The sequence below is a fragment of the Salmo salar genome, chromosome ssa17, assembly GCF_905237065.1.
Source record: "Salmo salar chromosome ssa17, Ssal_v3.1, whole genome shotgun sequence".
Taxonomy (NCBI): Eukaryota; Metazoa; Chordata; class Actinopteri; order Salmoniformes; family Salmonidae; genus Salmo; species Salmo salar.
Window position 1 is genome coordinate 65935715 of NC_059458.1, and position 21889 is coordinate 65957603.

The 21889-nt window shown below is 46.0% G+C and overlaps 1 protein-coding gene across 6 annotated transcripts in view; it reads left to right on the forward strand.

Moving 5' to 3' along the window:
* Positions 1-21889, forward strand: part of LOC106576372 (protein kinase C and casein kinase substrate in neurons protein 2) — a 51722-nt gene that overhangs the window by 15145 nt on the left and 14688 nt on the right. For 4 of the 6 annotated variants that reach the window (XM_014153503.2, XM_014153507.2, XM_014153505.2 and 1 more), the window contains 7 exons: positions 8412-8502; positions 8666-8822; positions 9131-9366; positions 16726-16881; positions 17143-17318; positions 17679-17799; positions 21033-21077. In XM_014153503.2, coding sequence (XP_014008978.1) covers positions 8446-8502; positions 8666-8822; positions 9131-9366; positions 16726-16881; positions 17143-17318; positions 17679-17799; positions 21033-21077 — 948 coding nt within the window. In that variant the 5' untranslated portion in view covers positions 8412-8445. The remainder of the gene's footprint in view (positions 1-8411; positions 8503-8665; positions 8823-9130; positions 9367-16725; positions 16882-17142; positions 17319-17678; positions 17800-21032; positions 21078-21889) is intronic. The other 2 variants (XM_014153506.2, XM_014153508.2) reach the window with 1 other exon arrangement.

Below are 21889 nucleotides of genomic sequence, written 5' to 3' on the forward strand. Positions count from 1 at the left end.
ACCCTTTAGTAGGTGACCACTAATGTTGTCTGGCCCAGGGGTTTATGGTAACCCTTTAGTAGGTGACCACTAATGTTGTCTGGCCCAGGGGTTTATGGTAACCCTTTAGTAGGTGACCACTAATGTTGTCTGGCCCAGGGGTTTATGGTAACCCTTTAGTAGGTGACCACTAATGTTGTCTGGCCCAGGGGTTTATGGTAACCCTTTAGTAGGTGACCACTAATGTTGTCTGGCCCAGGGGTTTATGGTAACCCTTTAGTAGGTGACCACTAATGTTGTCTGGCCCAGGGGTTTATGGTAACCCTTTAGTAGGTGACCACTAATGTTGTCTGGCCCAGGGGTTTATGGTAACCCTTTAGTAGGTGACCACTAATGTTGTCTGGCCCAGGGGTTTATGGTAACCCTTTAGTAGGTGACCACTAATGTTGTCTGGCCCAGGGGTTTATGGTAACCCTTTAGTAGGTGACCACTAATGTTGTCTGGCCCAGGGGTTTATGGTAACCCTTTAGTAGGTGACCACTAATGTTGTCTGGCCCAGGGGTTTATGGTAACCCTTTAGTAGGTGACCACTAATGTTGTCTGGCCCAGGGGTTTATGGTAACCCTTTAGTAGGTGACCACTAATGTTGTCTGGCCCAGGGGTTTATGGTAACCCTTTAGTAGGTGACCACTAATGTTGTCTGGCCCAGGGGTTTATGGTAACCCTTTAGTAGGTGACCACTAATGTTGTCTGGCCCAGGGGTTTATGGTAACCCTTTAGTAGGTGACCACTAATGTTGTCTGGCCCAGGGGTTTATGGTAACCCTTTAGTAGGTGACCACTAATGTTGTCTGGCCCAGGGGTTTATGGTAACCCTTTAGTAGGTGACCACTAATGTTGTCTGGCCCAGGGGTTTATGGTAACCCTTTAGTAGGTGACCACTAATGTTGTCTGGCCCAGGGGTTTATGGTAACCCTTTAGTAGGTGACCACTAATGTTGTCTGGCCCAGGGGTTTATGGTAACCCTTTAGTAGGTGACCACTAATGTTGTCTGGCCCAGGGGTTTATGGTAACCCTTTAGTAGGTGACCACTAATGTTGTCTGGCCCAGGGGTTTATGGTAACCCTTTAGTAGGTGACCACTAATGTTGTCTGGCCCAGGGGTTTATGGTAACCCTTTAGTAGGTGACCACTAATGTTGTCTGGCCCAGGGGTTTATGGTAACCCTTTAGTAGGTGACCACTAATGTTGTCTGGCCCAGGGGTTTATGGTAACCCTTTAGTAGGTGACCACTAATGTTGTCTGGCCCAGGGGTTTATGGTAACCCTTTAGTAGGTGACCACTAATGTTGTCTGGCCCAGGGGTTTATGGTAACCCTTTAGTAGGTGACCACTAATGTTGTCTGGCCCAGGGGTTTATGGTAACCCTTTAGTAGGTGACCACTAATGTTGTCTGGCCCAGGGGTTTATGGTAACCCTTTAGTAGGTGACCACTAATGTTGTCTGGCCCAGGGGTTTATGGTAACCCTTTAGTAGGTGACCACTAATGTTGTCTGGCCCAGGGGTTTATGGTAACCCTTTAGTAGGTGACCACTAATGTTGTCTGGCCCAGGGGTTTATGGTAACCCTTTAGTAGGTGACCACTAATGTTGTCTGGCCCAGGGGTTTATGGTAACCCTTTAGTAGGTGACCACTAATGTTGTCTGGCCCAGGGGTTTATGGTAACCCTTTAGTAGGTGACCACTAATGTTGTCTGGCCCAGGGGTTTATGGTAACCCTTTAGTAGGTGACCACTAATGTTGTCTGGCCCAGGGGTTTATGGTAACCCTTTAGTAGGTGACCACTAATGTTGTCTGGCCCAGGGGTTTATGGTAACCCTTTAGTAGGTGACCACTAATGTTGTCTGGCCCAGGGGTTTATGGTAACCCTTTAGTAGGTGACCACTAATGTTGTCTGGCCCAGGGGTTTATGGTAACCCTTTAGTAGGTGACCACTAATGTTGTCTGGCCCAGGGGTTTATGGTAACCCTTTAGTAGGTGACCACTAATGTTGTCTGGCCCAGGGGTTTATGGTAACCCTTTAGTAGGTGACCACTAATGTTGTCTGGCCCAGGGGTTTATGGTAACCCTTTAGTAGGTGACCACTAATGTTGTCTGGCCCAGGGGTTTATGGTAACCCTTTAGTAGGTGACCACTAATGTTGTCTGGCCCAGGGGTTTATGGTAACCCTTTAGTAGGTGACCACTAATGTTGTCTGGCCCAGGGGTTTATGGTAACCCTTTAGTAGGTGACCACTAATGTTGTCTGGCCCAGGGGTTTATGGTAACCCTTTAGTAGGTGACCACTAATGTTGTCTGGCCCAGGGGTTTATGGTAACCCTTTAGTAGGTGACCACTAATGTTGTCTGGCCCAGGGGTTTATGGTAACCCTTTAGTAGGTGACCACTAATGTTGTCTGGCCCAGGGGTTTATGGTAACCCTTTAGTAGGTGACCACTAATGTTGTCTGGCCCAGGGGTTTATGGTAACCCTTTAGTAGGTGACCACTAATGTTGTCTGGCCCAGGGGTTTATGGTAACCCTTTAGTAGGTGACCACTAATGTTGTCTGGCCCAGGGGTTTATGGTAACCCTTTAGTAGGTGACCACTAATGTTGTCTGGCCCAGGGGTTTATGGTAACCCTTTAGTAGGTGACCACTAATGTTGTCTGGCCCAGGGGTTTATGGTAACCCTTTAGTAGGTGACCACTAATGTTGTCTGGCCCAGGGGTTTATGGTAACCCTTTAGTAGGTGACCACTAATGTTGTCTGGCCCAGGGGTTTATGGTAACCCTTTAGTAGGTGACCACTAATGTTGTCTGGCCCAGGGGTTTATGGTAACCCTTTAGTAGGTGACCACTAATGTTGTCTGGCCCAGGGGTTTATGGTAACCCTTTAGTAGGTGACCACTAATGTTGTCTGGCCCAGGGGTTTATGGTAACCCTTTAGTAGGTGACCACTAATGTTGTCTGGCCCAGGGGTTTATGGTAACCCTTTAGTAGGTGACCACTAATGTTGTCTGGCCCAGGGGTTTATGGTAACCCTTTAGTAGGTGACCACTAATGTTGTCTGGCCCAGGGGTTTATGGTAACCCTTTAGTAGGTGACCACTAATGTTGTCTGGCCCAGGGGTTTATGGTAACCCTTTAGTAGGTGACCACTAATGTTGTCTGGCCCAGGGGTTTATGGTAACCCTTTAGTAGGTGACCACTAATGTTGTCTGGCCCAGGGGTTTATGGTAACCCTTTAGTAGGTGACCACTAATGTTGTCTGGCCCAGGGGTTTATGGTAACCCTTTAGTAGGTGACCACTAATGTTGTCTGGCCCAGGGGTTTATGGTAACCCTTTAGTAGGTGACCACTAATGTTGTCTGGCCCAGGGGTTTATGGTAACCCTTTAGTAGGTGACCACTAATGTTGTCTGGCCCAGGGGTTTATGGTAACCCTTTAGTAGGTGACCACTAATGTTGTCTGGCCCAGGGGTTTATGGTAACCCTTTAGTAGGTGACCACTAATGTTGTCTGGCCCAGGGGTTTATGGTAACCCTTTAGTAGGTGACCACTAATGTTGTCTGGCCCAGGGGTTTATGGTAACCCTTTAGTAGGTGACCACTAATGTTGTCTGGCCCAGGGGTTTATGGTAACCCTTTAGTAGGTGACCACTAATGTTGTCTGGCCCAGGGGTTTATGGTAACCCTTTAGTAGGTGACCACTAATGTTGTCTGGCCCAGGGGTTTATGGTAACCCTTTAGTAGGTGACCACTAATGTTGTCTGGCCCAGGGGTTTATGGTAACCCTTTAGTAGGTGACCACTAATGTTGTCTGGCCCAGGGGTTTATGGTAACCCTTTAGTAGGTGACCACTAATGTTGTCTGGCCCAGGGGTTTATGGTAACCCTTTAGTAGGTGACCACTAATGTTGTCTGGCCCAGGGGTTTATGGTAACCCTTTAGTAGGTGACCACTAATGTTGTCTGGCCCAGGGGTTTATGGTAACCCTTTAGTAGGTGACCACTAATGTTGTCTGGCCCAGGGGTTTATGGTAACCCTTTAGTAGGTGACCACTAATGTTGTCTGGCCCAGGGGTTTATGGTAACCCTTTAGTAGGTGACCACTAATGTTGTCTGGCCCAGGGGTTTATGGTAACCCTTTAGTAGGTGACCACTAATGTTGTCTGGCCCAGGGGTTTATGGTAACCCTTTAGTAGGTGACCACTAATGTTGTCTGGCCCAGGGGTTTATGGTAACCCTTTAGTAGGTGACCACTAATGTTGTCTGGCCCAGGGGTTTATGGTAACCCTTTAGTAGGTGACCACTAATGTTGTCTGGCCCAGGGGTTTATGGTAACCCTTTAGTAGGTGACCACTAATGTTGTCTGGCCCAGGGGTTTATGGTAACCCTTTAGTAGGTGACCACTAATGTTGTCTGGCCCAGGGGTTTATGGTAACCCTTTAGTAGGTGACCACTAATGTTGTCTGGCCCAGGGGTTTATGGTAACCCTTTAGTAGGTGACCACTAATGTTGTCTGGCCCAGGGGTTTATGGTAACCCTTTAGTAGGTGACCACTAATGTTGTCTGGCCCAGGGGTTTATGGTAACCCTTTAGTAGGTGACCACTAATGTTGTCTGGCCCAGGGGTTTATGGTAACCCTTTAGTAGGTGACCACTAATGTTGTCTGGCCCAGGGGTTTATGGTAACCCTTTAGTAGGTGACCACTAATGTTGTCTGGCCCAGGGGTTTATGGTAACCCTTTAGTAGGTGACCACTAATGTTGTCTGGCCCAGGGGTTTATGGTAACCCTTTAGTAGGTGACCACTAATGTTGTCTGGCCCAGGGGTTTATGGTAACCCTTTAGTAGGTGACCACTAATGTTGTCTGGCCCAGGGGTTTATGGTAACCCTTTAGTAGGTGACCACTAATGTTGTCTGGCCCAGGGGTTTATGGTAACCCTTTAGTAGGTGATCACTAATGTTGTCTGGCCCAGGGGTTTATGGTAACCCTTTAGTAGGTGACCACTAATGTTGTCTGGCCCAGGGGTTTATGGTAACCCTTTAGTAGGTGACCACTAATGTTGTCTGGCCCAGGGGTTTATGGTAACCCTTTAGTAGGTGACCACTAATGTTGTCTGGCCCAGGGGTTTATGGTAACCCTTTAGTAGGTGACCACTAATGTTGTCTGGCCCAGGGGTTTATGGTAACCCTTTAGTAGGTGACCACTAATGTTGTCTGGCCCAGGGGTTTATGGTAACCCTTTAGTAGGTGATCACTAATGTTGTCTGGCCCAGGGGTTTATGGTAACCCTTTAGTAGGTGACCACTAATGTTGTCTGGCCCAGGGGTTTATGGTAACCCTTTAGTAGGTGACCACTAATGTTGTCTGGCCCAGGGGTTTATGGTAACCCTTTAGTAGGTGATCACTAATGTTGTCTGGCCCAGGGGTTTATGGTAACCCTTTAGTAGGTGACCACTAATGTTGTCTGGCCCAGGGGTTTATGGTAACCCTTTAGTAGGTGACCACTAATGTTGTCTGGCCCAGGGGTTTATGGTAACCCTTTAGTAGGTGACCACTAATGTTGTCTGGCCCAGGGGTTTATGGTAACCCTTTAGTAGGTGATCACTAATGTTGTCTGTCCCAGGGGTTTATGGTAACCCTTTAGTAGGTGACCACTAATGTTGTCTGGCCCAGGGGTTTATGGTAACCCTTTAGTAGGTGATCACTAATGTTGTCTGGCCCAGGGGTTTATGGTAACCCTTTAGTAGGTGACCACTAATGTTGTCTGGCCCAGGGGTTTATGGTAACCCTTTAGTAGGTGACCACTAATGTTGTCTGGCCCAGGGGTTTATGGTAACCCTTTAGTAGGTGACCACTAATGTTGTCTGGCCCAGGGGTTTATGGTAACCCTTTAGTAGGTGATCACTAATGTTGTCTGGCCCAGGGGTTTATGGTAACCCTTTAGTAGGTGACCACTAATGTTGTCTGGCCCAGGGGTTTATGGTAACCCTTTAGTAGGTGACCACTAATGTTCTCTGGCCCAGGGGTTTATGGTAACCCTTTAGTAGGTGATCACTAATGTTCTCTGGCCCAGGGGTTTATGGTAACCCTTTAGTAGTTGACCACTAATGTTGTCTGGCCCAGGGGTTTATGGTAACCTTTAGTAGGTGACCACTAATGTTGTCTGGCCCAGGGGTTTATGGTAACCCTTTAGTAGGTGACCACTAATGTTGTCTGGCCCAGGGGTTTATGGTAACCCTTTAGTAGGTGACCACTAATGTTCTCTGGCCCAGGGGTTTATGGTAACCCTTTAGTAGGTGACCACTAATGTTGTCTGGCCCAGGGGTTTATGGTAACCCTTTAGTAGGTGACCACTAATGTTCTCTGGCCCAGGGGTTTATGGTAACCCTTTAGTAGGTGACCACTAATGTTGTCTGGCCCAGGGGTTTATGGTAACCCTTTAGTAGGTGACCACTAATGTTCTCTGGCCCAGGGGCTTTCTTTTCATTGGTCCTTTTTTTTAAACCTTTTTTTTAACTAGGCAAGTCAATTAAGAAAAAAATATTATTTACAATGACGGCCTGCCCCGGCCAAACCTGGACGACTCTGGGCCAATCGTGCGCCGCCCTATGGCACTCCCAATCACGGCCGGATGCGATGCAACCTGGATTCGAACCAGGGACTACGGTGACGCCTCTTGCACTGAGATGCAGTGCCTTAGACCGCTGCACCACTAAATACAGATTCCACGTCTTCTGATTTGCAGTTCAACATTTGTTACAGTGTGGGACATGTTAGATAGGTCAGAGATCATCTCCTTCCTTTCCATTGCAAAGTCATGTTGGTCAAATCTACAATAAAAACTGTTGAGATCATCAACCTCTGTCTGTCGATGGAACTCCTCACACGATCATTACCCTGACAGTACTTGAATATGTGCAGCACTGAAATCAGTGCAGTCTGCTGCCCATCTAGGTGTGTGTGTGTGTGTGTGTGTGTGTGTGTGTGTGTGTGTGTGTGTGTGTGTGTGTGTGTGTGTGTGTGTGTGTGTGTGTGTGTGTGTGTGTGTGTGTGTGTGTGTGTGTGTGTGTGTGTGTGTGTGTGTGTGTGTACTAGAAAAGCACAACAGAGAGCATGTGTTGTGAAAGCCACTCTTGTCTGTGGTCCCCCCTCCTCTCTCTGTCCTCCAGCCCTAGCTGTGGTTTGGAGGACATGGGTCACTGACCGCCAGGAAACACACACTATCTTACACACAATCATGGCGAGAGGATCAGGGGCCTTCTTGGAAGCTGAAGATAGAGCAGCGATTTAGAGAGAAAGCAGACAGAGGGGGGTAGAGGAGGAGAGGAGGATGGAGAGAGAAAGCAAACAGGGGGGTAGAGGAGGATGAAGGAGGAGAGGAACAGAGGTCTTTCTGTCAGTGGAGTTCCGCTCCCATGTCACTCAGCACAAACGGAAGCTCCCCACCGTGTGTGCTAAAAGGATGGATAAGTCACACACACACTAGGCCCTCTGTGCCACGCTGCACAGAGCTCTGTGTTGTTTTTCAGGATGTAAGGTTTTTGAAATGGGTGAACACACTCACCTGCTGTTTAGATTCACACCAGATTACAGATTGCACACACTCCTATCTGTCTCGCTCTGTTGCCCCTCTTGTTAATTCTTTCTCTCTGGGATCATATCTTTGGCCGTGGTCCCAGTTCGGCATTTCTCAGGAGTGTCACAGTGACGGCGTGATAATTACGTTGCCTGGATGTTGTTTGGAGCGTTTTATGATAACGGCCTTTTACTAGTTGACTGAGAACACACGACAACAGAATGACGCTCTGCTCCCAGCTGCCACTTCATGTCATATGATTGTAGTGAAACTAAAGTGTGTGTGTGTGTGTGTGTGTGTGTGTGTGTGTGTGTGTGTGTGTGTGTGTGTGTGTGTGTGTGTGTGTGTGTGTGTGTGACAGAATGATTTAAAGTCAGCCTGTGAAATCTCTTTCTGTCTTCGGTTTTCTCTCACTGTCATACCCTTCATTTATAGGCTTCATTTTCCTACTCATAGAGAAAAAGGAGTGGGCTAGTTGTCTGTCTGTCTGTCTCTTGTGAGTGTTTGTTCATACGGTACGTAGGCCAGTAGCCCCACTAGGCCGTGCTGAAGCCAGGGGATCAGAGTATTAAGTCTGCCCCACACAGGGCTCTCTACACGTGGTAGAACACCAGACGCTGTCAGCACATCCCAGTGCCCTTGGAAAGAATGGACAGACAGACAGGACCTGAGGAAGACCCAGCTAGGGTTGAAAGTAGTTTTTTTTTTATGCAATAAAAATAGCACTTTTTTTGAAGACTCAGTGCTGTCCTGTCCCCTGCAGCCAGTCTGTAGAACAGCCAGTCTGCTGTGTGTTATGGTGTTATTGACTGTGTTTCAGCCCCTGAGGACTGTGGGTACTGAGGGCAGCAGCCATGTCCGGCTCCTACGATGACTCCATGGTCGACGTCTCCAGTGACAGCTTCTGGGAGGTGAGACAGTAGACAACATACAGTATAACACACACACTGAAAAACATACAATTAACAAACATACGTCATTATATGATATGCACATAGCTGTACACTCAACTCCCACACCCTCTCACCTGACCCCCCCCATAACTCCAAGTGTATCTCTCTCTCTCTGTCCCAGGTGGGGAACTACAAGCGGACAGTGAGGCGGGTGGACGATGGCAGTCGCCTGTGTAACGACCTGATGAATTGTCTCCATGAGCGGGCACGCATCGAGAAGTCCTACGCACAGCAGCTCACAGAGTGGTCCAAACGCTGGAGACAGCTTATAGAGAAAGGTAGGCACACACACACACACACACACACACACACACACTTCAGTGGTCCAAACGCTGGAGACAGCTTATAGAGAAAGGTAGGCACACACACACACACTTCAGTGGTTCAAACGCTGGAGACAGCTTATAGAGAAAGGTAGGCGCAAACACACACTTCAGTGGTTCAAGCACTGAAGACAGGTGTGTGTGTGTGTGTGTGTGTGTTCCAGTCCTTCACCCTTCTGTTCCCGTCACCCCTCTGGACTCTCAGTACCGCACTCCTCATCACCGTAAGCATGCATGTGTTATCTAATCATGTGCATCCCCAGGCCCTCAGTACGGGACCCTGGAGCGGGCGTGGGGTGCCCTGTGCACGGAGGCGGAGAAGGTGAGCGAGCTCCACATGGAGGTGAAGGCGGCGCTGATGGGGGAGGACTTTGAGAAGCTCAAGGTGTGGCAGAGGGACTACTACCACAAACAGATGATCGGAGGCTTCAAGGAGACCAAGGAGGCTGACGACGGCTTCCGCAAGGCCCAGAAACCCTGGGCCAAAAAACTGAAAGAGGTTAGAGTCGTACAGGCGCACACACACACACACACACACACCCGCGCGCAGGCAATACGCACCCGCACAATGCGCACCCGCGCGCAGGCAATACACACACACGTGTGCGCAGACAATGTGTGTGTGTGTATACAACAACCCATGCCCTCAATCTTTTTACAAATTATCAATGAACCCACCAGGTACAACCCCAAATCCGTAAACATTGGCACCCTCATAGATATCATCCTAACCAACTTGCCCTCCAAATACACCTCTGCTGTTTTCAACCAAGATCTCAGCGATCACTGCCTCATTGCCTGCATCCGTAATGGGTCTGCGGTCAAATGACCACCCCTCATCACTATCAAACGCTCCCTAAAACACTTCAGCGAGCAGGCCTTCCTAATCGACCTGGCCTGGGTATCCTGGAAGGATATTGACCTCATCCGTCAGTAGAGGATGCCTGGTCATTCTTTAAAAGTGCTTTCCTCACCATCTTAAATAAGCATACCCCATTCAAAAAAAACTAGAACCAGGAACAGATATAGCCCTTGGTTCTCTCCAGACCTGACTGCCCTTGACCAGCACAAAAACATCCTGTGGCGTTCTGCATTAGCATCGAATAGCCCCCGTCATATGCAACTTTTCAGGGAAGTCAGGAACAAATATACACAGGCAGTTAGGAAAGCAAAGGCTAGCTTTTTAAAGCAGAAATTTGCATCCTGTAGCACAAACTCAAAAAAGTTCTGGGACACTGTAAAGTCCATTGAGAATAAGAGCACCTCCTCCCAGCTGCCCACTGCACTGAGGCTAGGAAACACTGTCGCCACCGATAAATCCACTATAATTGAGAATTTCAATAAGCATTTTTTTTTACGGCTGGCCATGCTTTCCACCTGGCTACCCCTACCCCGGTCAACTGCCCGGCACTCCCCACAGTAACTCGCCCAAGCCTCCCCTATTTCTCCTTCACCCAAATCCAGATAGCTGATGTTCTGAAAGAACTGCAAAACCTGGACCCCTACAAATCAGCTGGGCTAGACAATCTGGACCTTCTCTTTATAAAATGATCTGCTGAAATTGTTGCAACCCCTATTACTAGCCTGTTCAACCTCTCTTTCGTATTGTCTGAGATTCCCAAAGATTGGAAAGCTGCCGTGGTCATCCCCCTCTTCAAAGGGGGAGACACTCTAGACCCAAATTGCTACAGACCTATATCTATCCTACCCTGCCTTTCTAAGGTCTTCGTAAGCCAAGTCAACAAACAGATTAGCGAACATTTCAAATCCCACCGTACCTTCTCCGCTATGCAATCTGGTTTCTGAGCTGGTCATGGGTGCACCTCAGCCACGCTCAAGGTCCTAAACGATATCATAACTGCCATCGATAAGAGACATTACTGTGCAGCCATATTCATCGACCTGGCCAAGGCTTTCAACTCTGTCAATCACCACATTCTTATTGGCAGACTCAACAGCCTTGGTTTCTCAAATGACTGCCTCGCCTGGTTCACCAACTACTTCTCAGATAGAGTTCAGTGTGTCAAATCGGATGGCCTGTTGTCCGGACCTCTTGCGGTCTCTATGGGGGTGCCACAGGGTTCAATTCTCGGGCCGACTCTCTTCTCTGTATACAATGATGTCGCTCTCGCTGCTGGTGATTCTCTGATCCACCTCTACGCAGAGGACACCATTCTGTATACTTCTGGACCTTCTTTGGACACTGTGTTAACCAACTGCTCTTAAATGCAAGTAAATCTAAAGGCATGCTCTTCAACCGATCACTGCCCGCACCTGCCCGCCCGTCCAGCATCACTACTCTGGACGGTTGTGACTTAGAATATGTGGACAACTACAAATACCTAGGTGTCTGGTTAGACTGTTAACCTCTTACATCTAGACGTTCTGCTAGCGGAACACCTGCTCCAATATCCAATGATAGGCGTGGCGCGAATTACAAATTCCTCAAAAATACAAAAACTTCAATTTTTCAAACATATGACTATTTCACAGCATTTTAAAGACAAGACTCTCCTTTATCTAACCACACTGTCCGATTTCAAAAAGGCTTTACAGCGAAAGCAAAACATTAGATTATGTCAGCAGAGTACCAAGCAAGAAATAATCAGACACCCATTTTTCAAGCTAGCATATAATGTCACAAAAAACAAAACCACAGCTAAATGCAGCACTAACCTTTGATGATCTTCATCAGATGACACTCCTAGGACATTATGTTATACAATACATGCATGTTTTGTTCAATCAAGTTCATATTTATATCAAAAAACAGCTTTTTACATTGGCATGTAATGTTCAGAACTAGCATACTCACTGAAAACTTCCGGTGAATTTACTAAATTACTCATCATAAATGTTGACAAAATACATAACAATTATTTTTAAGAATTATAGATACAGAACTCCTTTATGCAAATGCTATGTCAGATTTTAAAATAGCTTTTCGGCGAAAGCACATTTTGCAATATTCTGAGTACATAGCTCAGCCATCACGGCTAGCTAATTTGACACCCACCAGGTTTGGGGAAACCTAAACTCAGAATTACTATTAGAAAAATTTGATTACCTTTGCTGTTCTTCGTCAGAATGCACTCCCAGGACTTCTACTTCAACAACAAATGTTGTTTTGGTTCCAAATAATCTGTAGTTATATCCAAATAGCTCCGTTTTGTTCGTGCGTTCAGGTCACTATCCGAAGGGTAACGCGCGAGCGCATTTCGTGACAAAAAAAATTCTAAATATTCCATTACCGTACTTAGAAGCATGTCAAACGCTGTTTAAAATCAATTGTTATGCTATTTTTTCGTAAAATAGCGATAATATTCCAATCGGACAACGTTGTATTCATTCAAAGGCTGAAAGAAAAAAATGGCGAAGTCTCGTGAACGCGCATCTCCAGACTCACTGTCCCCAGGCAGACCACTTACAAACTCTGCTGCTGTACTTTGCCCAGAGACAGGAGACGCGTCATTCTGCTTTCTCAACGCTTTACAGAGCCAATGGAAGCCTTAGAAAGTGTCACGTAACAGCACAGATGCTATAATTTCGATAGAGATGCAACAGAAGGACTACAAATTCAGACAGGCCACTTCCTGCCTGGAATCTTCTCAGGTTTTTGCCTGCCATATGAGTTCTGTTATACTCACAGACACACAAACTTTAGAGTGTTTTCTATCCAAATCTACTAATTATATGCATATTCTCGTTTCTGGGCAAGAGTAGTAACCAGTTTAAATCGGGTACGTTTTTTTATCCGGCCGTGAAAATACTGCCCCCTAGCCCCAACAGGTTGAGCATCTCCAATCCAAAATTAAATCTAGAATCAGCTTCCTATTTCACAACAAAGCATCCTTCACTCATGCTGCCAAACATACCCTCGTAAAACTGACCATCCTACCGATCCTCGACTTCGGCGATGTCAATTATAAAATAGCCTCCAACACTCTACTCAACAAATTGGATGCAGTTTATCACAGTGCCATCCGTTTTGTCACCAAAGCCCCATATATTACCCACCACTGCGACCTGTAAAGCTCTTGTTGGCTGGCCATCGCTTCATACTCGTCGCCAAACCCACTGGCTCCAGGTCATCTACAAGTCTCTGCTAGGTAAAGCCCCGCCTTATCTCAGCTCACTGGTCACCATAGCAGCACCCACCCGTAGCACACGCTCCAGCAGGTATATCTCACTGGTCACCAGCCAATTCCTCCTTTGGCCACCTTTCCTTCCAGTTCTCTGCTGCCAATGACTGGAACGAACTGCAAAAATCAGTGATGCTGGAGTCTTATCTCCCTCACTAGCTTTAATCACCAGCTGTCAGAGCAGCTCACAGATCACTGCACCTGTACATAGCCCATCTGTAAGTAGCCCATCCAACTACCTCATCCCCATACTGTATTTATTTATTTATCTTGCTCCTTTGCACCCCAGTATCTCTACTTGCACATTAATCTTCTGCACATCTACCATTCCAGTGTCTAATTGCTATACTGTAATTACTTCGCCACCATGGCTTATTTATTGCCTTACCTCCCTTATCTTACCTCATTTGCACTCACTGTATATAGATTTTTCTTTTTTCTACTGTATTATTGACTGCATGTTTGTTTATTCCATGTGTAACTGTGTTGTTGTATGTATCGAACTGCTGTGCTTTATCTTGGCCAGGTCGCAGTTGTAAATGAGAACTTGTTCTCAACTTGCCTACCTGGTTAAATAAAGGTGAAATAATAAAAGAAAGTTAATGTGGATTCAGAGTGACAAGCTAGCACACACACAAGAACACAGAACCAACCAGCTCAGATGTAAAGAAACACATACACATACACACATCAGCTTTACCCTGCATTTATCAGTCTGTTGATTTCTGCAATAGCCACCACAATTATTCCCATCACCCTTCAGTTCACTTGGACACATATCACTGACTCACTGCTTTGGCTGTTTGCAGCTCCTTCTCTCCTGGACTAGCTGCTATGCTGTACAACAAACAGGCCATTCGTGCTATTTATACAACGGTGGGTCTAATCCTGAATTCTGATTCGTTTAAACCACATTCCAGCCGGTGTCTATTTAAGCAATAAGGCCCGAGGAGGTATGGTATATGGCCAATATACCACAGCTAAAGGCTGTTCTTAGACACAAAGCCTGGACACAGCCCTTAGCCATGGTATATTGGCCATATATCACACACCCCCGAGGAGCCTTATTGCTATTATAAAATGGTTAACAAAGTCATTAGAGAAAGAAAAATGTATGTTTTGTCATACATGTGGTATACGGTCTGATATACCATGGCTTTCAGCCAATCAGCATTCAGGGCTCGAACCACCCAGTTTATAATCCACAAGTTACCACCGGCTAAATCTATGATGTTAGAATGCCTGTTTACTATGTTCCATCTGACTGCGCAATCCACTGTCTCATCAGCCCAGCCAGGCAATTTATAAACTTGATCTCCACTTTAAAAAGCATCTAGACATTATCTCACATTTTCTTGAGACTAACATTTCATTTTCTATATAAACTGGCTATTTCATTAGTGTTGGCCATTCATAGGAAGCAGGTGCGTGTAACTTTACACTGGCCACACAGGCAGCTGCTGAGAAAGGGAAGGCCATTGCGTGTCGAACCGGCACTCCGTTTCTCTGCGGCGCCTTGATTTGTTATGGTGTGGGAAATACACTGGGCTGCTCTGCTGTGCTTTTGGCTAGTAGTAGTGCAGATGAACTACAGCTTCTGTGCTGCTAATACACATACACACACATACTCCTGCTTGCACAAACCAACACACACACACTCACTCAAATGATGTCTGACGTCACTTCTCCTCTGATCTGGTAGTTCTGGAACAGTCCTGTTTTTTTTTCTGTCGTCATTTTAGTAAGCTGTTTACCGGGCTGTAGGCAACCTTTTTGGTCGCAGAGTTTGTAGTGTACCTGTTTCACAATCTGAGTATTCCTGGCTTGTGTGTGTGTGTGTGTGTGTGTGTGTGTGTGTGTGTGTGTGTGTGTGTGTGTGTGTGTGTGTGAGATATGTCACAATAAGCCTCTTCCTGTTGTCATTGGGCTTGACAGATTAGTGCAGTATGTGTGAGTTGAGTCAAGGAGGTAATTCATGTACTTGAGGGCCAGACAGTGAGCCAATAGAGAGAGAGGAGATGGAAATGGGCTAACTGTCTTGTCTTAAAAGAAGAGGGTGAATGGCCTTGTCTACTGCATGTGTGTACACACTCACTCTCATGTTTCTTTCTTGTCACATACGCACACAAACAATAACTCTGATAGAACACGTTCCATATTTAATCTCACACTCCGCCTCGCTCCATCTTACTCACTCACTCACTCACTCACTCACTCACTCACTCACTCACTCACTCACTCACTCACTCACTCACTCACTCACTCACTCACTCACTCACTCACTCACTCACTCACTCACTCACACACACACACACACACACACACACACACACACACACACAGACAGAGCTTCCGTTCTATGATATAATCGGAGCCAATGGCAGACAGGCTGTTCCCTCTGTTCTTTGGCTAAGTGGCCTTTATAGAGATCCCATGATAAGTGGGAGAAGAACATTGCTGGCACTCTGGCCCTGTCCCAAACAACACAATCTAATGGCTTTGTCCACTTCTCTCATTCCCTAAAATTGGAGGAAGAGGCTTCCTCTTTCCATTTGATGTAGATTGAATCAAAACCCAGCTGTTAGGTGGACAGGTTTTGCCAATCGCCAGAGTTTTTCCTAAGTCTATTTTAGTTTCCACCTCTTTGTTTACCAGAGTCTGAATTGGGTGCTTAGTCTTTAAGACTTTCATTATCATATCATTTTGTTACCTTGACTTAATCAAGGTATTATCTTGCCTTTCAAAGACCTCCCCGCCACCATTCCTCTCACCTTTATTCTTTTGAAAAAGCATTGTTCCTTAGCAGTGTCCGCCCAGCCAATAAGCAACATAAGCAGATGCTTTTTGGGGGGGTTTTATCTCCGCCCCATGGCAAAATGTGTAGAATGGCAACGAATCCCTTTGAAAAAGGTCTCGATATGGCATCGATATGTGTCAGAAACAGTTATTCTAGTATCAAAAAGTGTAAGTACTACAAAGTGTAAATATGATAATAGTCTCATCTAAAACAAAGATTGGAAGATCAGTACGTCACAACGGGTAAATGAAGGTTGGGTTTTGATTTGACGATGTCCGTTTGGCCACTAACATGGGGTGAACAGCTGCTGCGATTGTGCTCTATTCAATAGCGTACAGTGATACACACCTGCCCAGCAGCTCCGATTTTGTTTACATGAGACAGCACGTCGCACATTTCTTTTACTTGACAAATACTTAACCAAACAACTTAGCTGTAAAATTGCGCAACTTAAACATCCTCTGCAAAAACGTCTAAATTAATTACAGATTTCTTGAGTTGTCTTAGATTAATTCTGGGGATTTTAAGGAAGTGAAATAGGCTTCCGTGTCTACAGTGTCTCATGGGGGACAAACATCATTAACCAATTGCAGAAACGGTCAGGAAATATGCCTCCAAGACTGAAATTTTGTTTTTGTAATGAGCAACAGAAAAACAAGCCAATCGGCGTGTTCAGTGGCTCTTTTAAAACGGCACATTTCTCTCCACCGCCAAGAGGTGGGCCACTAAATGTTTTGCCTGCGAGGTAGGGGGGCCCCCAGGCAAATCTTGCTTATGGCCCCCAAAAGGCTAGAGCTGGTCTTGTTCCTAAGCTTGTCTACCACTGTAAGGGTACTGCGCGATGCTAACTTGGTTATCAATTGGCTACATAAGCATGTTATTAACCGCTGTACCTTACCTTCTCTGTGCCATATGGCAGATGGAGACGATGAAGAAGGCGTACCACGGGGCCTGTAAGGAAGAGAAGCTGGCCACCAGCCGGGAGAACAACAGCAAGCTGGAGAACAACAGCAACCCTGAGGCCCAGAAGAAACTGCAGGACAAGGTGGAGAAGTGCCAGCAGGAGATGGAGAAGGTAGGGATGGGGGTGGGGGGTTACACTGGTGTAAAAACATCTCTGCGTGGACATGTGTTTTATGTCTGTTGTGTGTCATGACTGGAATGTGACTCTGTGACCATTTGAGTATCCTGACAATATGGAGCAAATGTTTCAGCTCCGTATGTCCGTCCGTGTGTGTGCTTACCTGTGTGTGTGTGTGTGTGTGTGTGTGTGTGTGTGTGTGTGTGTGTGTGTGTGTGTGTGTGTCGCTTCCCTGTATGATCCTCTGGGTCCCAGACTAAGGAGCGCTATGAGAAGTCTCTGGAGGAGCTGGACAAGGTGACTCCCCAGTACATGGAGAACATGGAGCAGGTGTTTGAACAATGGCAGCAGTTTGAGGACAAACGCATCACCTTCTTCAAAGCACTTCTGCTGGAAGTCAAGCATCACCTCGACCTCTCCACCAATCACAAGTAAGACCCCTCCGCCTCTCCACCAATCACAAGTAGGCTAAGACACCTCCACCAATGACGGGTAAGACCCCTCCACCTCTCCATATCAATTCCAAATGGACCCCTAGCCTCTGCATCCTAACCTTCATAGCTTTATTTTCCTTCTGATTGGCTGCTATTCAATCCTCTATCTATGGGAGTGGTTAGGGAGTAGGTGATAAGGGTCCATTTGGATTTGAGGCTCTACAACCCAGATCTACCTAGAGGGGGGGATTTGGGATTGGACATGGTTCACCATCCATCATTAGGGAAATGCTGATGTACTCTCTCGCTCTCTTTCTTTCTCTCGCTCTCCTGTCTTCCTCTTCTCTCCCTCTCTAGATTCCAGACAGTCTACCACACGTTGGAGGACACTATCTCTGCTGCTGATGCTGAGGAGGACCTCAAGTGGTTCCGCTCCAACCACGGTCCTGGCATGCCCATGAACTGGCCCCAGTTTGAGGTACGGGATGAGTGAGAAGGATGGGAGAGGAATGGGAGAGAGACAGAGAGAGGGCTTTAGCTCCAATGAACTGGCCCCAGTTTGAGGTACGGGGATGAGTGAGAAGGATGGGAGAGGAATGGGAGAGAGACAGAGAGAGGGCTTTAGCTCCAATGAACTGTCCCCGGTTTGAGGTACGGGGAGAGGGGAGATGATGGAGGAGGAATGGGAGAGAGAGGGGTTTAGCTCCCATGAACTGGCCCCAGTTTGAGTACACGTATTGGGAGAGTATTGAGGAAATGAGAGATGGGAGAGAGAGAGTGGCTCAGTGTCAGTGAACGGTTCTGAGTTTGAGGTACATGGTGAGGCAGAGAAGTTATTACATTGGTATTAATAACTCAACAAGATTTATGGCTCTGTGGAAAGATTCCATTGGAACTACTCTTCCCACTCCACCATTTCTCCCTCCAGGTCAGGGGTGTCTAAGTCATTTTGCCTCGGGGGCTGCATTCTCTCTTCGAGGTCAGAAGGGTCACGCTGAAAATGCTATTTCCATGTCGTCAGAATTTTCAAAAAATAGTCCCCAATTAGATCTGTTGCGGTGACCGTGTTACCGCCACACCAGCGGTCACCAGTCATGAAGGCAGTCAAATTCCACGTGATCGTTTAGTCACGGTAATAAGGATCTCCAAGCTCTGATGCTGCTGATGGTCATTAGCAGCATACCAAACTTGCTAACTGCCTGGTACTCAGGCACTCTATTGTCCCTCTAATCACTCTGACATCAATGCAAATGTAATAACAAATCGAATCAAACAATTGAGAGCCCATGATCTCATGTTGCGCAACATTTCAATAGGCTATGCAATTGCGAGAAAACAGTGATGGCCTCTACTAAAAAGAGGAGACTTACCTTTCTATAGGCTAGCCTACTATATTTATTTTTAAACTTTCCTAATATTAAGCACATTGCTAATGGAACATTTGTGCTTATAGCTTACTAACATGTGCAATTTTTTTGCGCTTATAATGTGAAGAAATAGCTAGTAGTTTATCAACATTTTAAGCTAAACGTTCTGATCTGTTGTGTCAGCCACATTGCGTAAAAGTTGTATTTTTTAATGCTAGTGGTTGTATTAATTTGGGATCTATCGCATCCCACAACTGTCCCAGACTATGTTTGGAATATTGATTTCTCACACAGAATAGAATAGGACAACTTTTGTACTATGGGGGATAGTAGATTGACATAGGCTAGTGCTCTTGCTGTTCGTTAGGCCTACTCATCTTGTTGGCTGACGAAAAGTAAATGTGGACAGTTCCAATATCTTCAATATGCACCTCGGAATTGGATGTGCGCTGTTGCGTCCCCCATGTGTCTTTCTTCGCTTGTAGCCTCTGAGAAAGAACCGATCACATGATGGAGCGTGCAGCCCTCCAGGAGAAGGGCACAACGTTTTTTGGGGTGCATTACGGCCACACAAAGGGGATGCCACCATGAAATTCTAGGCATTATCAAGTGCTTGTCAAATTGTGAATGAGTGGCTGATGTAGTGTGTACAGCCTGCGCAAAAAACAAAGCAGCACTCATGCCTTTCGAGCGACTTTTTTCAAATCATCATTAGAGTCACGTCATGCGACCTTACAATGCATTTAAAAATCAAAACGTATAGCCCAACGTTTGTAGAACAACTAAAGTCACATGAATAATAACTCTAAATTAAGCATATAGGAATATCTGTTTTCTTTGTTAACAGCTCAACATAGAATAGCCGCATGTGCGCACTCCCTCATCGCTTGGAGAAAATATCCTTTCTATTTTATTCAGCTTTGTTCAATTGTATTCTTCATACTATAAAATAATGCCATGGGATTCTAAGCAAATCTTGTCTGCTAAATGAACTAGTATAGCCAGATCAGGACCTAACATACGGACAACTCACTATGCTATTCTGTTAAAAATGTTCTTCATATCATGCTTCTTTAGACCTGTCTAAAATAAATAATGGTTTAATTGTGATAGTGTAGGCTATATTACATGGGGTTTATTAGACTTTTAAAACTGTAGATGTTCCAAAAGGTCTGCATCAGTGGCTTGGAGGCTGTGTGTGGAAGCCAGGAGATGCTAAAAGTGTTTATGTTAATTAACAGTCAATTACCGTGAGACCGATTTAGTTATTTACTTGACAATCACCGGCTGATGAAATTTCGTGACCACCACAGCCACATCTACCCCCTATCTGTTTTTTAAATATATGTTTTATGCTCCCTGAATGTCTAGTGGTTATTAGCGAGCTGGAAGGTCAAGAAACTGTATGAATGTAGGTCCATTGACTGTGCACAGTGATTATTAGCGAACTGGCCCGTCAAGAAACGATAAATATTGATCCATTATATTTTCTATATTGTTTCAATTTAGGTTTTAGTCATTTTAAAGTGCATTGAGTTCGTCAAGCCATTCGTAGAGTTTTACTTAGAGATGTTGTAAGGACATACTGGGACGTGTCGTACCACACAAAAGCCCATTGTGACAGAGTGTGCAATCTCCCCAGTGTTTTTCTGTCATTTGATAGGAGACACACACAGACAGACACCAAACCTGTCTGTCAGGTTGTACTGAATACTGACTTGTCTTCAATGCGCAGATCGTAACCAAGCTCTATCCATGAGGAACTGATAGCGCTGTCACAACATAAGGGCATGGAGAATTATTCTGTTGGTGTCAAACCATGATACAAAACAGAAGATAGAAAAGCAAGATATGGAATGGACACAATTATCTTTCAATATTACTCTGTACCGTGCTACACTCTGTTAATTTATCGCCAATGGGAAGTTGAATTGTTGAGTCGGGTGTGTTAGTGCTGGGCTAGAGCAAATATGTGCCCCCTGGTATGGATTGAGGAACACTGATTTTGCACCCGCTCTTATCCAGAGTTACTTTACGTAGGTTCATTCAGTAATTAAAAACAAGCATTTGAGTGAGGTAGACTCTCTTCAGAAATCGATGTTCGTTGTGCTAGAAGAAGAGCGTTTAAAAGGACCATAACACAAACTCCACATCAACATAACACTAAATGAAGAGCAACGTTTATCACAAGACACCTCTTCATGATCACAGACTAACTGATACTGTGCTTAGATGTGTTCCTTTTGGATGTTAAAGCATTGTTCTTTAAATGGCTGTTCTTTACTTGGAAATAATGCTCCTGTCTTGTCCACACCCCTCCCTGCCCCCCCCCTCCGTTTGACAGAATGTGGACTGGTCCCGCTCCTCTAGGTCCAGAAGGTCCATTGTAGTGAGTTCTGCCTGGGAAGGACTATTCTATCACCGTGGTTCCTGGGGGGAGGGTCATTTACCTCACTCTCCTTCCTCTGTTTGCGTTTTCTCTCTGTGTGTCTGTGTGTGTTCGGTTAATGTGCCTATTCTGGTCCTCCTAATGCTTTACGAGGAGCACCTGAAAACACACAAGGAAGTGCGCGCACACACACACACGTCTGTCTGATGAATGGCCTCGTCACCACGTCTGTCGTGTATGACCCGTGTGGGGATGTGTGTGACTACCCCTCCCTTCCACCCCCTGTCTCATCCTATGGATGTTTGTCTTCCTGGATGTCTGTATTCCAGAAGACTCTTTCTCTCATTCAGAGTTCCTCTCTTTAACCTTTCACCCTATGGTGACCTCTGACCTCGTGTCAGCTCCTGTGAACCCTGCAGGGGGTCACATGATGTCTGCCAGGTCGTGTGACGTAATTTGACCCTAAGGGTTCACCAGTCAGGCCCTCAGACTGACCTTTGAACTTCGAGAACAACCCACTTGTTATATCTGTGGGAACAGGGAGTGACTTGGGAAAACATAGAACTATAAGTGAAATGTAACCTCCATAGTGTTGTAGTAAGTCTAGGGCCCTCCTGAACACAGCCCGTATGTAACCTCCATAGAGCTGTAGTAAGTCTAGGGCCCACCTGAACACAGCCCCTATGTAACCTCCATAGAGCTGTAGTAAGTCTAGGGCCCACCTGAACACAGCCCCTATGTAACCTCCATAGAGCTGTAGTAAGTCTTGGGCCCTCCTGAACACAGCCCCTATGTAACCTCCATAGAGCTGT